The sequence below is a fragment of the Nicotiana tabacum genome, chromosome 17 (genome assembly GCF_000715075.1).
Source record: "Nicotiana tabacum cultivar K326 chromosome 17, ASM71507v2, whole genome shotgun sequence".
NCBI lineage: Eukaryota > Viridiplantae > Streptophyta > Magnoliopsida > Solanales > Solanaceae > Nicotiana > Nicotiana tabacum.
Window position 1 is genome coordinate 138,606,524 of NC_134096.1, and position 11,936 is coordinate 138,618,459.

The 11,936-nt window shown below is 37.0% G+C and overlaps 2 protein-coding genes across 2 annotated transcripts; both read left to right on the top strand.

Annotated features, from left to right (window-relative positions):
- The first annotated feature begins 1,131 nt into the window (after positions 1–1,131).
- Positions 1,132–1,929, top strand: LOC107795558 (uncharacterized). Its single transcript, XM_016618224.1, has one exon. It carries the CDS (start codon positions 1,132–1,134, stop codon positions 1,927–1,929), a length of 798 nt encoding a protein of 265 aa, XP_016473710.1.
- Positions 1,930–7,561: 5,632 nt separating this feature from the next.
- On the top strand, positions 7,562–11,462 carry LOC107795557 (uncharacterized). The gene is made up of 3 exons (XM_075235915.1): positions 7,562–7,620; positions 7,786–8,488; positions 11,274–11,462. Exons 1-3 carry the CDS (start codon positions 7,562–7,564, stop codon positions 11,460–11,462), a joined length of 951 nt encoding a protein of 316 aa, XP_075092016.1.
- The last annotated feature ends 474 nt before the right edge of the window (positions 11,463–11,936 follow it).

Here is an 11,936-nt window from a genome sequence, read left to right on the forward strand (position 1 = left end):
TAATTTCAGCCTCTGTTGGGATCTAAACAGAAATTGTTAAGTAACCTATGTTGAGATCTGAACATGAGAAAACTGAATTTTAGACTGAATTGGGACCTGAAGAAGAGAAATAAATATTTCGTATTCTAATTAGAGGGAACAATTTCACTTTTATTGTTTAGATTTCTTCTCTAAAATTGCAAAGTATAAACAACTGAAGGCATGAAGAAGCTCAAATATTTCGTTGGTATTAGAACTCACCTTCCATGACATAAACTGAGTCAAGGGTAATATCTGGACAAGAAATATTCCTTTGCTATTCACTTTGCCCACCATATCTTAACACGTCCTAATTAAGTAGAAAATACAGATCACAATCTGCTCTTCTTTAGTAGATATATCCAACTTGTGGAGAACACCAAGTAATGCGTCCTTACTGAATTTCTTCTCAAAATAATTGCAAGCATACACATAGTCAAGAAGATTATACAGAAATTCTCCTAGCCCCTAGTCGAGCAAATTAAAAAAATAAAAACAAAAAATTCCAGACCTGTACAGTTCCATAAAATAAACTTCAGTCGTGCAATTTGAATTTTATATTTGATCAACTAGCCCTTTTTAAAAGTCTCGACACCATAAAATATTCCCACTACTCTTTAACCATTTATATCTCAGTTATCTAAATATTCTGTGTTCTAGTAGTTGACACATTGAAGCTATTATGGAGGAGACAACTTTACCAGGACACCTGTTTTACAAGACAAAAACTAACTAAACAACTGAACAAATTAAGTAAGTTGATGCATCTTCAATTAAATAATATCAATAAAAAAATTGTGTCATAGTATTGGCACCATGTCTGGGGACAGAAAAAGGCAAATCATTAAAAAACCCACATGATAATGAGATGCCTCATGTTTATCCCATAACTAAGAGGAATAATGAAAGTAATCAGCAGAACCTTTAGTTGGCCAAATGTGTAGCAGGTTTACAAGTTCCAAAATGATCCAACAGTGCAATCACATACTGATTTAATTAGGCCATTGCTTATCTGGTCTCCTCCTATGGTGTACTGCCTATAAATACCAACTCTCAAGCTTCAATTCCATCACAACTTTGAGAAATTCCTCATCAGAAAGAAAACCATAAGAAATGGCCGCTCTATCTTCAAAACCCAATCATGTTCGATCAATCAGTTTGCCTGGGAGATCACACCCTATCACCCAAAGAGTTGAAGAGGAGATAAACAAGCTCAAATCATTATCAGTTGCACCAACAGCAGACACTGTGTACAGTGGTCTATTCGGATTGGAAAAATTATACAAGTGCATAGATGATCTTTTCAACTTGCCACAAACCCTTTGCCAAAGTCTAGATGCTAAATTGATTGAAGATTTATTGGACAAATCCGTGAGGCTTCTTGATGTTTGTGGCACTACAAGGGAACTTGTCTCGCAATATAAAGAAAATGTAAGAGATCTTCAATCCTCCCTCAGGAGGAGAAAAGGAGATTCAACCACAGACGACAACGTTACCAGATTTAACTCTTTCAGCAAGAAGATCAAGAGGGATGCCAAAAGATTAGTCTTGACTTTGAAACAAATGGATCAAGAGACTGCAATATCAGTCTTGCTAGATGCAGATGAAGATACAATAGATGCGATTAGAGCATTAAGAGAAGCTAATGCAGTATGCATTTCAACTTTCCAAATGCTCTTGTCCTTCCTGTGTGTGCCACTTTTGAAGCCTAAGCAATCAAAATGGTCATTGCTTTCAAGATTGGTACAAAAAGACAGAATAGCACCTGAACTCCAAGAAGGAAACGCGAGCTTAGAAACCAGGCTGGGAACCTTCGGGGCGTACCTTGACAGCTTTGAAAAGGCACTGGAAGCTACATTTAGGTGCTTGATTAGATCTAGAAGCTCTCTCCTCAATGTTCTTTCTTGTTAATCTGGCAGTTGTTGTTCCATACTCTGTAAATTGTATATAAACAGTTTTGTAATTATATATATATAAATTTCAAGTGACAGATTATACACCATTTATTGCCTCTATCTCTCTCTCTCTCTCTCTGATAAAAATTTAAAAGGTTATGCCTGTGAGTTTCAGCGCAAAGAAAGCACTTAGCAGTATTTCTCCGTACCTGATATCAGGTTAAGTTTTTGTCTCAAATATCTCGATATCCGATGAAATGGTCCTCTTTAGACTAGATGGGGAAACAGATAAAACGCATAGCATATTCATTACATACTTTCTCTGCATAATTGGCTTCAAAGATCAAACTAATGAAGGGCAATAATCTGGATGAAAAGCTTCTTCCTTATGCTCCTTATCTACCATATTTTTAGCGTCACTGATAAATAAGAAATATAGCTTATGATCTGCTTATCTTACTTCATAGTCCAACTAGATATGGAGACATATGACAATCTTGATTTCATCCATCTTCCTTCTGAGATAATTGGAAGCAGTAGATCTAATCAAAAGGCTTATCCTATGGCCTTTTTCTTCTAGATCCTTAGCCAAATTCAACAAAGAAAACAAAATGAAGATCTAGCACAAGGATCTGGCACCAGATCAGCGGGCAAAGCAGCCAACCGACCATTCTTTCGAACATATAAATGGAGCAATTAACAATGCCACTTTGCTCGACTCAATATCAGTTTAGTATGAACGACTAAAGTGGCATTGCTCAGCAAGCATAATTGCATTGCTCCCAAAAGATCCTCTAGCAGTCCCTGAAAACAACAATATGTACGCTCCCCAAAAATAGATTTGAAGTGTGGATAGAACTCTTTTGAGGCTCAGCTGACAACTTCGAAATATAGTTTGGAAGGAACATAAGTGCCTGATTACATTGCAGAGTTCTCTCCTAAAGATCTTCTCATGCTAATCGGGAAACTTCTATTGCACTGATCTGAAGTTGGCTAGACATTTTTCACATATATAATGTCATGGGCACGGCGTCCCTGGGTAGCTTCTAAATGTGTAGTGCCATGGACAGGCCCACCAGACTTGCTTAGCCAACTAAGTGTGCCCCTGCCTATGTCAGAGATCTTCAATCCTCTATCAGACGGAGAAAAGGAGATCACTTAAGTACAGAAACCAGCTTTACCGGATCACCTCCTTCAGCAAGAAGATTGAGGAGCCAAAAGTTATTCCTGGTCTTAACTCTTAAATATGGATGAATATATTGAGGAATCAGAATTCCAAGATTCAGATATTGACGCTACACATGATTAGAGTACTAAGGGAAGCCAACTTAGTATGCATTTCAATTTTGCAAATGCTCTTTTTACTTCTTATCTGTCCAAGTTTTGAAGTCAAACTCGTCTAAATAGCACTGGTTTTGAGATTGGTGCATAAGCGAAGAAAAGCATGTGAAAGTCGAGCAGATAACATTAACTTTGAAACTAGGTTGGAATCCTTCGATGGTCACCTTGAGAGTTTTAACGATGGATTAGAAGGAGCATTTAGGTGCCTGATTGGATTGAGGAGCTCTCTCCTGAATGTATTCTCTCCTTGTAGCTCAATATGCATTCTCATGCGTTCCTTCCCCTGCGTACTTAAAAATAAGATATCTCGGAAAGAATGTGAAACTCATGGATTGTACCTTATAAAAGTTTGCTAGTAAAAAATGTATAGGAAAACAACTATGCGTTCAATAATTTAGTAAACATTAAACAAGCACAGCATAACCAGCCATACATAGATGCACAAAATTAAATATTTTTATTTCCAATACATTCGTGTATCAATTATTGATTTAATTAAAAATTGCTTTTTCAGTGAAGCGTCCTGAAGAAGCCACCTACCGCTGGACTAATTAAAAGGATGAACATCATAGCCATATCTCGGGCATCTTTAACCAAGTCAAGAAGAAGGAGTTCTTAGCTGTAATCTTCCGGATGGAGCCAAGGAAAATAGCAGGATATGAATGTACCGACATATATTAATTAGTTTTGCCCACCATTTATTGGAAGCATTACATCTCGTCCAGGAGTTTATACAAATATGCTTCCAACCCCTTGCCAACCAAATCCAAAAGAAAAAATCCCATACGTGTACAACTCCATAAGATAAACTTCAGTCGTGCATTTTGAATTTTATAGTTGATCTACTAGCCCTCTGAGATCTTGACACCTTAAAATATTCCCATTATTCTGTCATTATTTACATTTCAATTATCTAAATATTATGTATTCTAGTAGCTGATGGATTTAAGCCTTTATGGAGGAGACAGCCTTACCTGGCCACCTATTACATGACAGAGACTAAATAAACAACTGAACAAATAAAGTAGGCTTCTTGAAGTTGATGCATCTTCAATCAAATAATATCAATAAAAGTTTTTTGTCATAGTATTGGCACCATTTCTGGAGACAGAAAAAGGCAAATCATGTAAACACTTACATGATAATTATATGCCTCGTGTTCATCTTATAACTACGAGGATTAATGAAAGTAATCAGTACAACCTTTTGTTGGCCAAATGTGTAGCAGGTTTACAAGTTCCAAAAAGATCCAGCTGTGCAATCACATGCTGATTTAATTAGGCCATTGCTCATCTTGTCTCCTCCCATGGTTGTTTTCCTATAAATACCAACTCCTAAAATTAAATTCCATCAAAACTTTGTGAAATCCCCTAATCTGAAAGAAAACCATAAGAAATGGCTTCACTTTCTTCAAAATCCAATCACGTTCGATCAATCAGTTTGCCTGGGAGATCACACCCTACCTGTAATGGATCCATATTTACTGAAGAAGATAGAGACAATTTCTATTAGTTCCAACCATGAACAATACTAAGAACAAGGATCTAAAATAAAAGGAAAACAAGAATGGAGGGAGGTTCCAGAATGCTCCAACAAGAGCTAAGCCAAAATAAAGAAAAGACTCAGTATTCACATACTCTACTCCCTACACCCTCCTGCTATTTATAAGCCTTGTATTCTTTTCAGCTCACCAGCCTTGTCTCAGCCTGGATCCCACATCACACGTTGGGTTTTCCTCAATTCAGCAACTGGCCCAAATATCTTAGCTTCTAACCCAATAACATAATCAGTAATGGGTATTCATAACAATACCCCCACCGTCAATAAGAACCTTGTCCTCAAGGTTCGGCTCATGAACAATGTTAGTAGCAAACCTGCTACCAATTTTCTCCATACCAAAGTATTCTCTAAGGCTAAAGAACAAGATGAGACTCTGCATATTTGCTACAGTAACAAATGCTGCTTTTGAAACTTTAGAAAGATAGAGCTCCATTGCAAATGATATGCGGGCACCATCAAATTCATGTCCCACCAAAATCACCTTCTCTCCATCAGCAAGCATTCCAAGAAAAGCAATGGGTGGCTTTGCATACTGCGGTAGACTGGTGATGCTATTTGTGTCAAAAGAATGAATGCTTACACCAGTTACATCCACTGTAGTCACCTTAAATCCAGCCTCCGCTAACAGTGCAATGGTTCCAGGCGGTAAATCCACCATCATGGACAAGGACAAAATATATTTTTGATAAACCATCAATTGTTAATTCGTTGGTTGCCTCTTCTACGTAATTATATTTTTGGATAACATCACTGAATGCAACCAAATTGTGAGTGAGAATGCAGTACAGACTTCCACTATCCATAGAGTCAACATGTAAGGCGGATAAAAGTATCTTCAGAACTGCCTCAACAAAGGATATACACACTGAATTTCCACACCTCAACACTAGTATAACTAGTTTTAAAGAAGCTTTGATGACTGCTATAAGGAGACTCTCTTGCACACCAAGTGGTGTCACCTTTTCTACGAGACCACCAAATGTATAATGCTTTGCCATGACGCCTGGTATATGAATATGAAGCTTTATCCTTTCAACCTGTATGGTCTCAATAATATGCGCCATTTCGGCAATGTCATAAGAGTGATCCTTGGAATCTATCATTTTAAGGGAAGTGAAGGCATTTGGCTTTATGTTTTCTTTATCCACTAGCAGAAAAATATTTGCAGACTGTATTTTATTAAACTGGTTATATAGAGAGAGCAACTGACTGCAAGCAAAACATGTAGCTGGAAATCCAAGGTCACTCATTTTGTTAACCATATTCGCAGATTTTTTTATGGCACCTTTAGAAACATTTTTGTCCAAACCATAAGCAGTAGCAGCGGCTATAGGCTTAGTGATAACTTGCACGACATTGAAACCAACAGTAGCACCAGCAATCTCGGTAGCCTGACACTGAATTTCCTTCATCTCTGTAAGCACCATAAATAAGATTTCTTCAGCAGCAAAATACTTCTCTCCAAGATAGATCAACTGAGTAGCCCCTTGTTTGCTTGAGTCTTTGGCATATTTAGCTATCAAATATTTGTTATTATGTAATGTGCAAGAGCTAACAACATATTTTATTGGAAATATGGTTGAATCTCTCGAGTCTAAAAAGTTAACTAGCACGAGCATCAAAATTGCAAGTAAATCTGCCAACCCAATCCAACATTTGCAAAATAGTGCAGGCTCCATTTTTTTGGTAGAAATTCTGTCATCAACAACATCTCTTCAAGAAGTGTAGCAGTAGTATAGCCTGGTGGCTTGTCAATTTCCGTAACCAAACTTTCCAGACCAAATCCAATCTCGACAATGTGATATGCCTTTCTAATTCTTGACTTTTCAACAAAAAGAGAATGCGCATACAGTTGTACAACTTTCAAGTCGTCATCTGCACTCTTGATTATTGCACATGAGTATGACACTGTCACGTCCAAAAAGAATGAGAATATGCAAATAGCGGTATGTCCAACACAAGCTACTGTTGCACCTTTGTCGATAACCCAGGATCAAATGGGAAATGAAGTAACATATGTGGAGCAGCCACATATTCAGAGGTTAGACTATACTTATACGCTACACGACTGTCAGGCATTTCATCGAACAGTGAGGAAACAACTCCAAATTTCTCAAGGTCTGGGAAAATAAAGCCAATGGACAAAGCTTCGTGCCGCTCGAATTCTGATTTTGTATCCCCAGTAACAATCACAAGTGGCTGTGAATCAAGAGTTTCCGTCACGAAACCTGCTTCCGCTGTTTTGTTATCCAAATCAGAGTTCAACTCAGTGGATGTATCTTTAATATTCGCAGATTCAACAGACGAAGTGGTAGCAATTGTAGAGTGCTCAAACTCCAATGTGTCGGGCCTTTGTTTGGGCTGTGGAGCAACAAACACCTTGGAGAGGCGGTGAGGCATTTCGTCGAACACCAGTTCTGCAGTCATGTCTGAGTAGACATGCGCTGAAACTGCAACTTTCATATTAGTCTCTTCATCTGTTAGTTCAGCAAATAGAATGGAGTCGCAACTCATGTCTGGTAAGAGGGATTGATCTGGAACTGGAGGCGGAAAAGTAGGGCTTGGGGGTGGAAGGGGAGTCGGAGGGTATGGAGGAGATGAAAAGGAAGCCACCCAATTGGTAGAGGAGGGACAATGAAAGCACCAATGTGATGGATCCATATTTACTGAAGAAGATAGAGAATTTCTATTAGTTCCAACCATGAACAATACTAAGAACAAGGATGTAAAATAAAAGGAAAATAAGAATGGAGGGAGGTTACAGAATGCTCCAACAAGAGCTAAGCCAAAATAAAGAAAAGACTCAGTATTCACATACTCTACTCCCTACACCCTCCTGCTATTTATAAGCCTTGTATTCTTTTTAGCTCACCAGCCTTATCTCAACCTGGATCCCACATCACACGTTGGGTTTTCCTCAATTCAGCAACTGGCCCAAATATCTTAGCTTCTAACCCAATAACATAATCAGTAATGGGCCTATTCATAACACTACCATCCAGAGAGTTGAAGAGGAGCTAAACAAGCTCAAATCATTGGAAGTATTTGTTGCACCAACAACAGTGAGCAATGGTCTAAAAGGTTTGGAGAAATTGTACAAGTGCATAGATGATCTTCTCAACTTGCCTCAAACCCTTCATGCCCTCTCCCAAAGTCTACATGCAAAATGGGTTGAAGATCTATTGGATAAATCAATGAGGCTTCTTGATCTGTGTGGCACTACAAGGGAACTTGTATCACAATGCAAAGAAAATGTAAGAGATCTCCAATCCTCCCTCAGGAGGAGAAAAGGAGATTCAACCACAGATGACAACGTTACCAGATTTTACTCTTTCAGCAAGAAGATCAAGAGGAATGCCAAAAGATTAGTATTGACCTTGAAACAAATGGATCAAGACACTACAGTATCTGTTTTGCTAGATGCAGATCAAGATACAATAGCTGTGATTAGAGCACTAAAAGAAGCTAATGCAGAATGCATTTCAACTTTCCAAATGCTCTTGTCCTTCTTGTGCGTACCGCTTTTGAAGCCTAAGGAATCTAAATGGTCACTGCTTTCAAGATTGGTAAACAAAGAAAGAATAGCATCACTAGTCTTAGCAGAAAAGATGAGCTTAGAAACCAGGCTCGAAAGCTTTGAGACTTATCTTGTCAGCTTCGAAGATGGATTGGAAGTAACATTTATGTTAGGATCGGGAATCCGGGTAGTGCGAAATTTAGCCAAACAACGGTATAATGACAATAACAAAGACAATGGAAGTTGATAACAACGGCAATTAAAGCAGATAAAGAAGACACCGATTTAACGTGGTTCGGTCAGTGCGACCTACGTCCACAAGCGGAGAGGAGAAATTTTACTATAATAATAAGAGTACAAAATTAGAGTAAACACTCTAATTAATCCCAAATACCCTAAGAGAATAACCTCACAAGATCACTCCAAAGAAAGGGTTCACACAAGTGCTTCCCAACACTAACTCTCATACAAAACACTCTTAATAAAGAAGGAAAGGAAGAAACAAGAAATGAAGACTCAAGTCTTGTTGGTGTGTCTAAAATGAACTAATGGCCTTCCCTTTTATAGGCAAAAAAGTCTTGGCCTCTTAGGTGTAAAAGAAGAGATACAACTTGTGCAAATGATGTCCACCACACAATGCAATATTTTTGGGTCTCAAAGAATATTGCCAACAAAGTCTACACTTTGCAAAGATGCTTATGCTTATGCGAGATGAACTCCATTAACCAAAATATTGGCCATAATTACAAATTTTCACCTTGGCCTAATTTTGGATGATATAGTAAATTTGCTCCACCCTCTCCGCAAAAGCCCCAATGGGCATATGTCAAAATTTAATGCCATCAAAATCACACAAATTGTCTGATACCGAAACTGTAGTAGGACCTATAACAGTGGAGCCCAATAAAGTATACAACGAACCAGATCTATGTGCTTTCATGATCACAAGAGCACCTTGAAAGAATTTTAGAACTCCACCTTCACTAGTGAATTTGCACCCAATGGATTCTAAAGTGCCCAAAGAGATGAGATTTTTCTTCAACTCATGAACATATCTAACATCGGTGAGAGTTCTCACCACACCATCGTGCATTCTGATCTGAATTGTACCTTTGTCAATAACGTTACAAGTAACATTGTTACCCAGTTGGACAACTCCACCTGCAACTAAATCATATGTAGAAAACAAGTTCTTGCTATGACACATATGATATGAACAACCGGAATCTAAAATTCACTCATTGTCTAATCTAAAATTAGTTTCAGTTGCTAAAAATATAGTTCCCTCAATCTCATCACTTGCTACACTATCTTCGGCGGTGTCAGTATTTTTGTGCTCATTTTTTCTTTCTTTATGCTTTTCTTTATTTTTCAGTTTATAGAATTCAGAGATAATATGACATTTCTTATGACAATAGCGACACTCTAAATTATTATATCTGAATATGGAGTCGGATTTTCCCCTAACAAACAAGCCAACTTTCGCTTGAGTTCCACTAGCTTCCCCAGTAATATCACTATCTATCTGTTCTTTTGATTTTAAGATAGATTTAATATCCTTATAAGAGATATTATCATTTGCATAAAGTATAGTATCTTTTATATGCTTAAAAGATGGGGTAGAGAACAAAGCAGTAACACGGCTTGATCCTCATCTTTAATTGCAGCATCTATATTACTCAAATCCATAAGAATGGAATCAAAAGTGTCAAGATGAGAGAGAATAGAGGTACCTTCACACATACGAATTGTATAAAGTTTCTGCTTCAGATAAAGTCTATTTTCCACCCTCTTCTTCATATATAAGGTTTTTAATTTTTTCCATATGCCTTTGGTTGTGGTTTCTACAGAAACTTCACGTAAAACCTCATTTGAGAGATTTAAAATGATACCTGCTTTTGCCCTTTTGTCTATGACGGCAAACTCTTCATCCGTCATTTTATCCGGCTTCTTCTCCTTTCCTTGCAACGCCAAGTCTAAGCCATCCTGAATTAGGATAGCTTCCATCTTTAATTGCCACATTCCGAAGTTTTCACTTCGGTCAAATTTCTCAACATAGGTCTTTGTTAGAGTCATTTTGGCTATTGAAACTAACTCGGTTAGATCCTGCTCTGATACCAATTTGTTAGAATCGGAATCCGGGTAGTGCGAAATTTAGCCAAACAACGGTATAATGACAATAACAAAGACAATGGAAGTTGATAACAACGGCAATTAAAGCAGATAAAGAAGACAATGATTTAACGTGGTTCGGTCAGTGTGACCTACGTCCACAAGCGGAGAGAAACAATTTTACTATAACAACTTTGCACCTTCCTAAGAGCAGTTTTTGTATTTATCTATTTTCTTATAATTTAGCATTTTTCCTTCTTAAAAAATATGAAAAAGGTGTTTCGGTTATCAAAATCCAATAGGCACCTTTAACAATCGTCTTTAATACTACTTATGCCTCTTCGATAACATCGATCTGATATTCAGAAAAAACCGCTCCTTCCTTCCTCAACCACTAATTATCATTGTATCATTGTTTTGAAACCGCTTCTTGCCTTCCTTGATAATAATTACTATTTTGAGTCTGTGAATTTGCAGTTAAATATAAACACTACATGAACAAAGGCATTAAAAGGAGAGAATAATGGGTTTTCAAATCTCCCATGTACCAAAAGCAACGCTTTTTAATATCTGCATAACATCTCCTTGATGTCTAACCTATGGTGGAATACACAATTGCTATAATGTTGAAGGGTGAATAATATGGTGACGCCAGGTAATGAAAATTTTGAATTGGGCTCATTATGACAGAGTGGTTAGGCCTTTGGAAATGTTGAGTTGCAAAACACATTATTTCATCAAAAACAATGAACAGAGATGCCTAAAAAAATACAAAAAAATACAAGTAGAACCTATAGTGAAGATGTACATATATCGACGTGGATGATCAGAACCAAGTGGCTACAATCGTTATTTCTTGGCACAGTGAGGTGTGGGGAAAAGAAGACAAAATGCTTATTGGCATTCTGTGGAATAAAGAAGCAGTGGCAATAGTTCCAAAAGGACATGAAGAGATGATTGCCACCGATAAAGAGAGGGATATTCATGATGGACAAAGTCATCTCCTAAGCAATGAGTAAGGAATAAAGTGAACAAAATTGAGTTTTACTTTTTTTTTTACTTTACTCATTCTTTAACAATACTTTTTTTTTTTGTGATTTATGAACCTTAGTTCTATAATGATAGGGTAGATCTTCCTGTGATTATCTCAAAATATAACTTATTTGCATCATGTGACGATTAAGAATAATTTTTCTTAAAGATTAGTTTGTTATTCATTTTACAAAATGAATATATGTGTGAAGTATGTAAAATACAATTTTCAAGGTTATAATTTGTAAGACATTATTAGACATATATTAAAACTTAATAAGAGTTTAGATCAAGCAAATGATATTTAAGTTTTGATATTATTGAAAGGCTGAAGAGTTATTATGAATATGAGGTCTTCGTGTGATAAGCATTACTACATGTTATTAGTCTGTGTATTATGCTTGACAAAATTAAGAAAATATGGATAATACGAGTTTTGGTGATTTCTCTATACTTGAGAT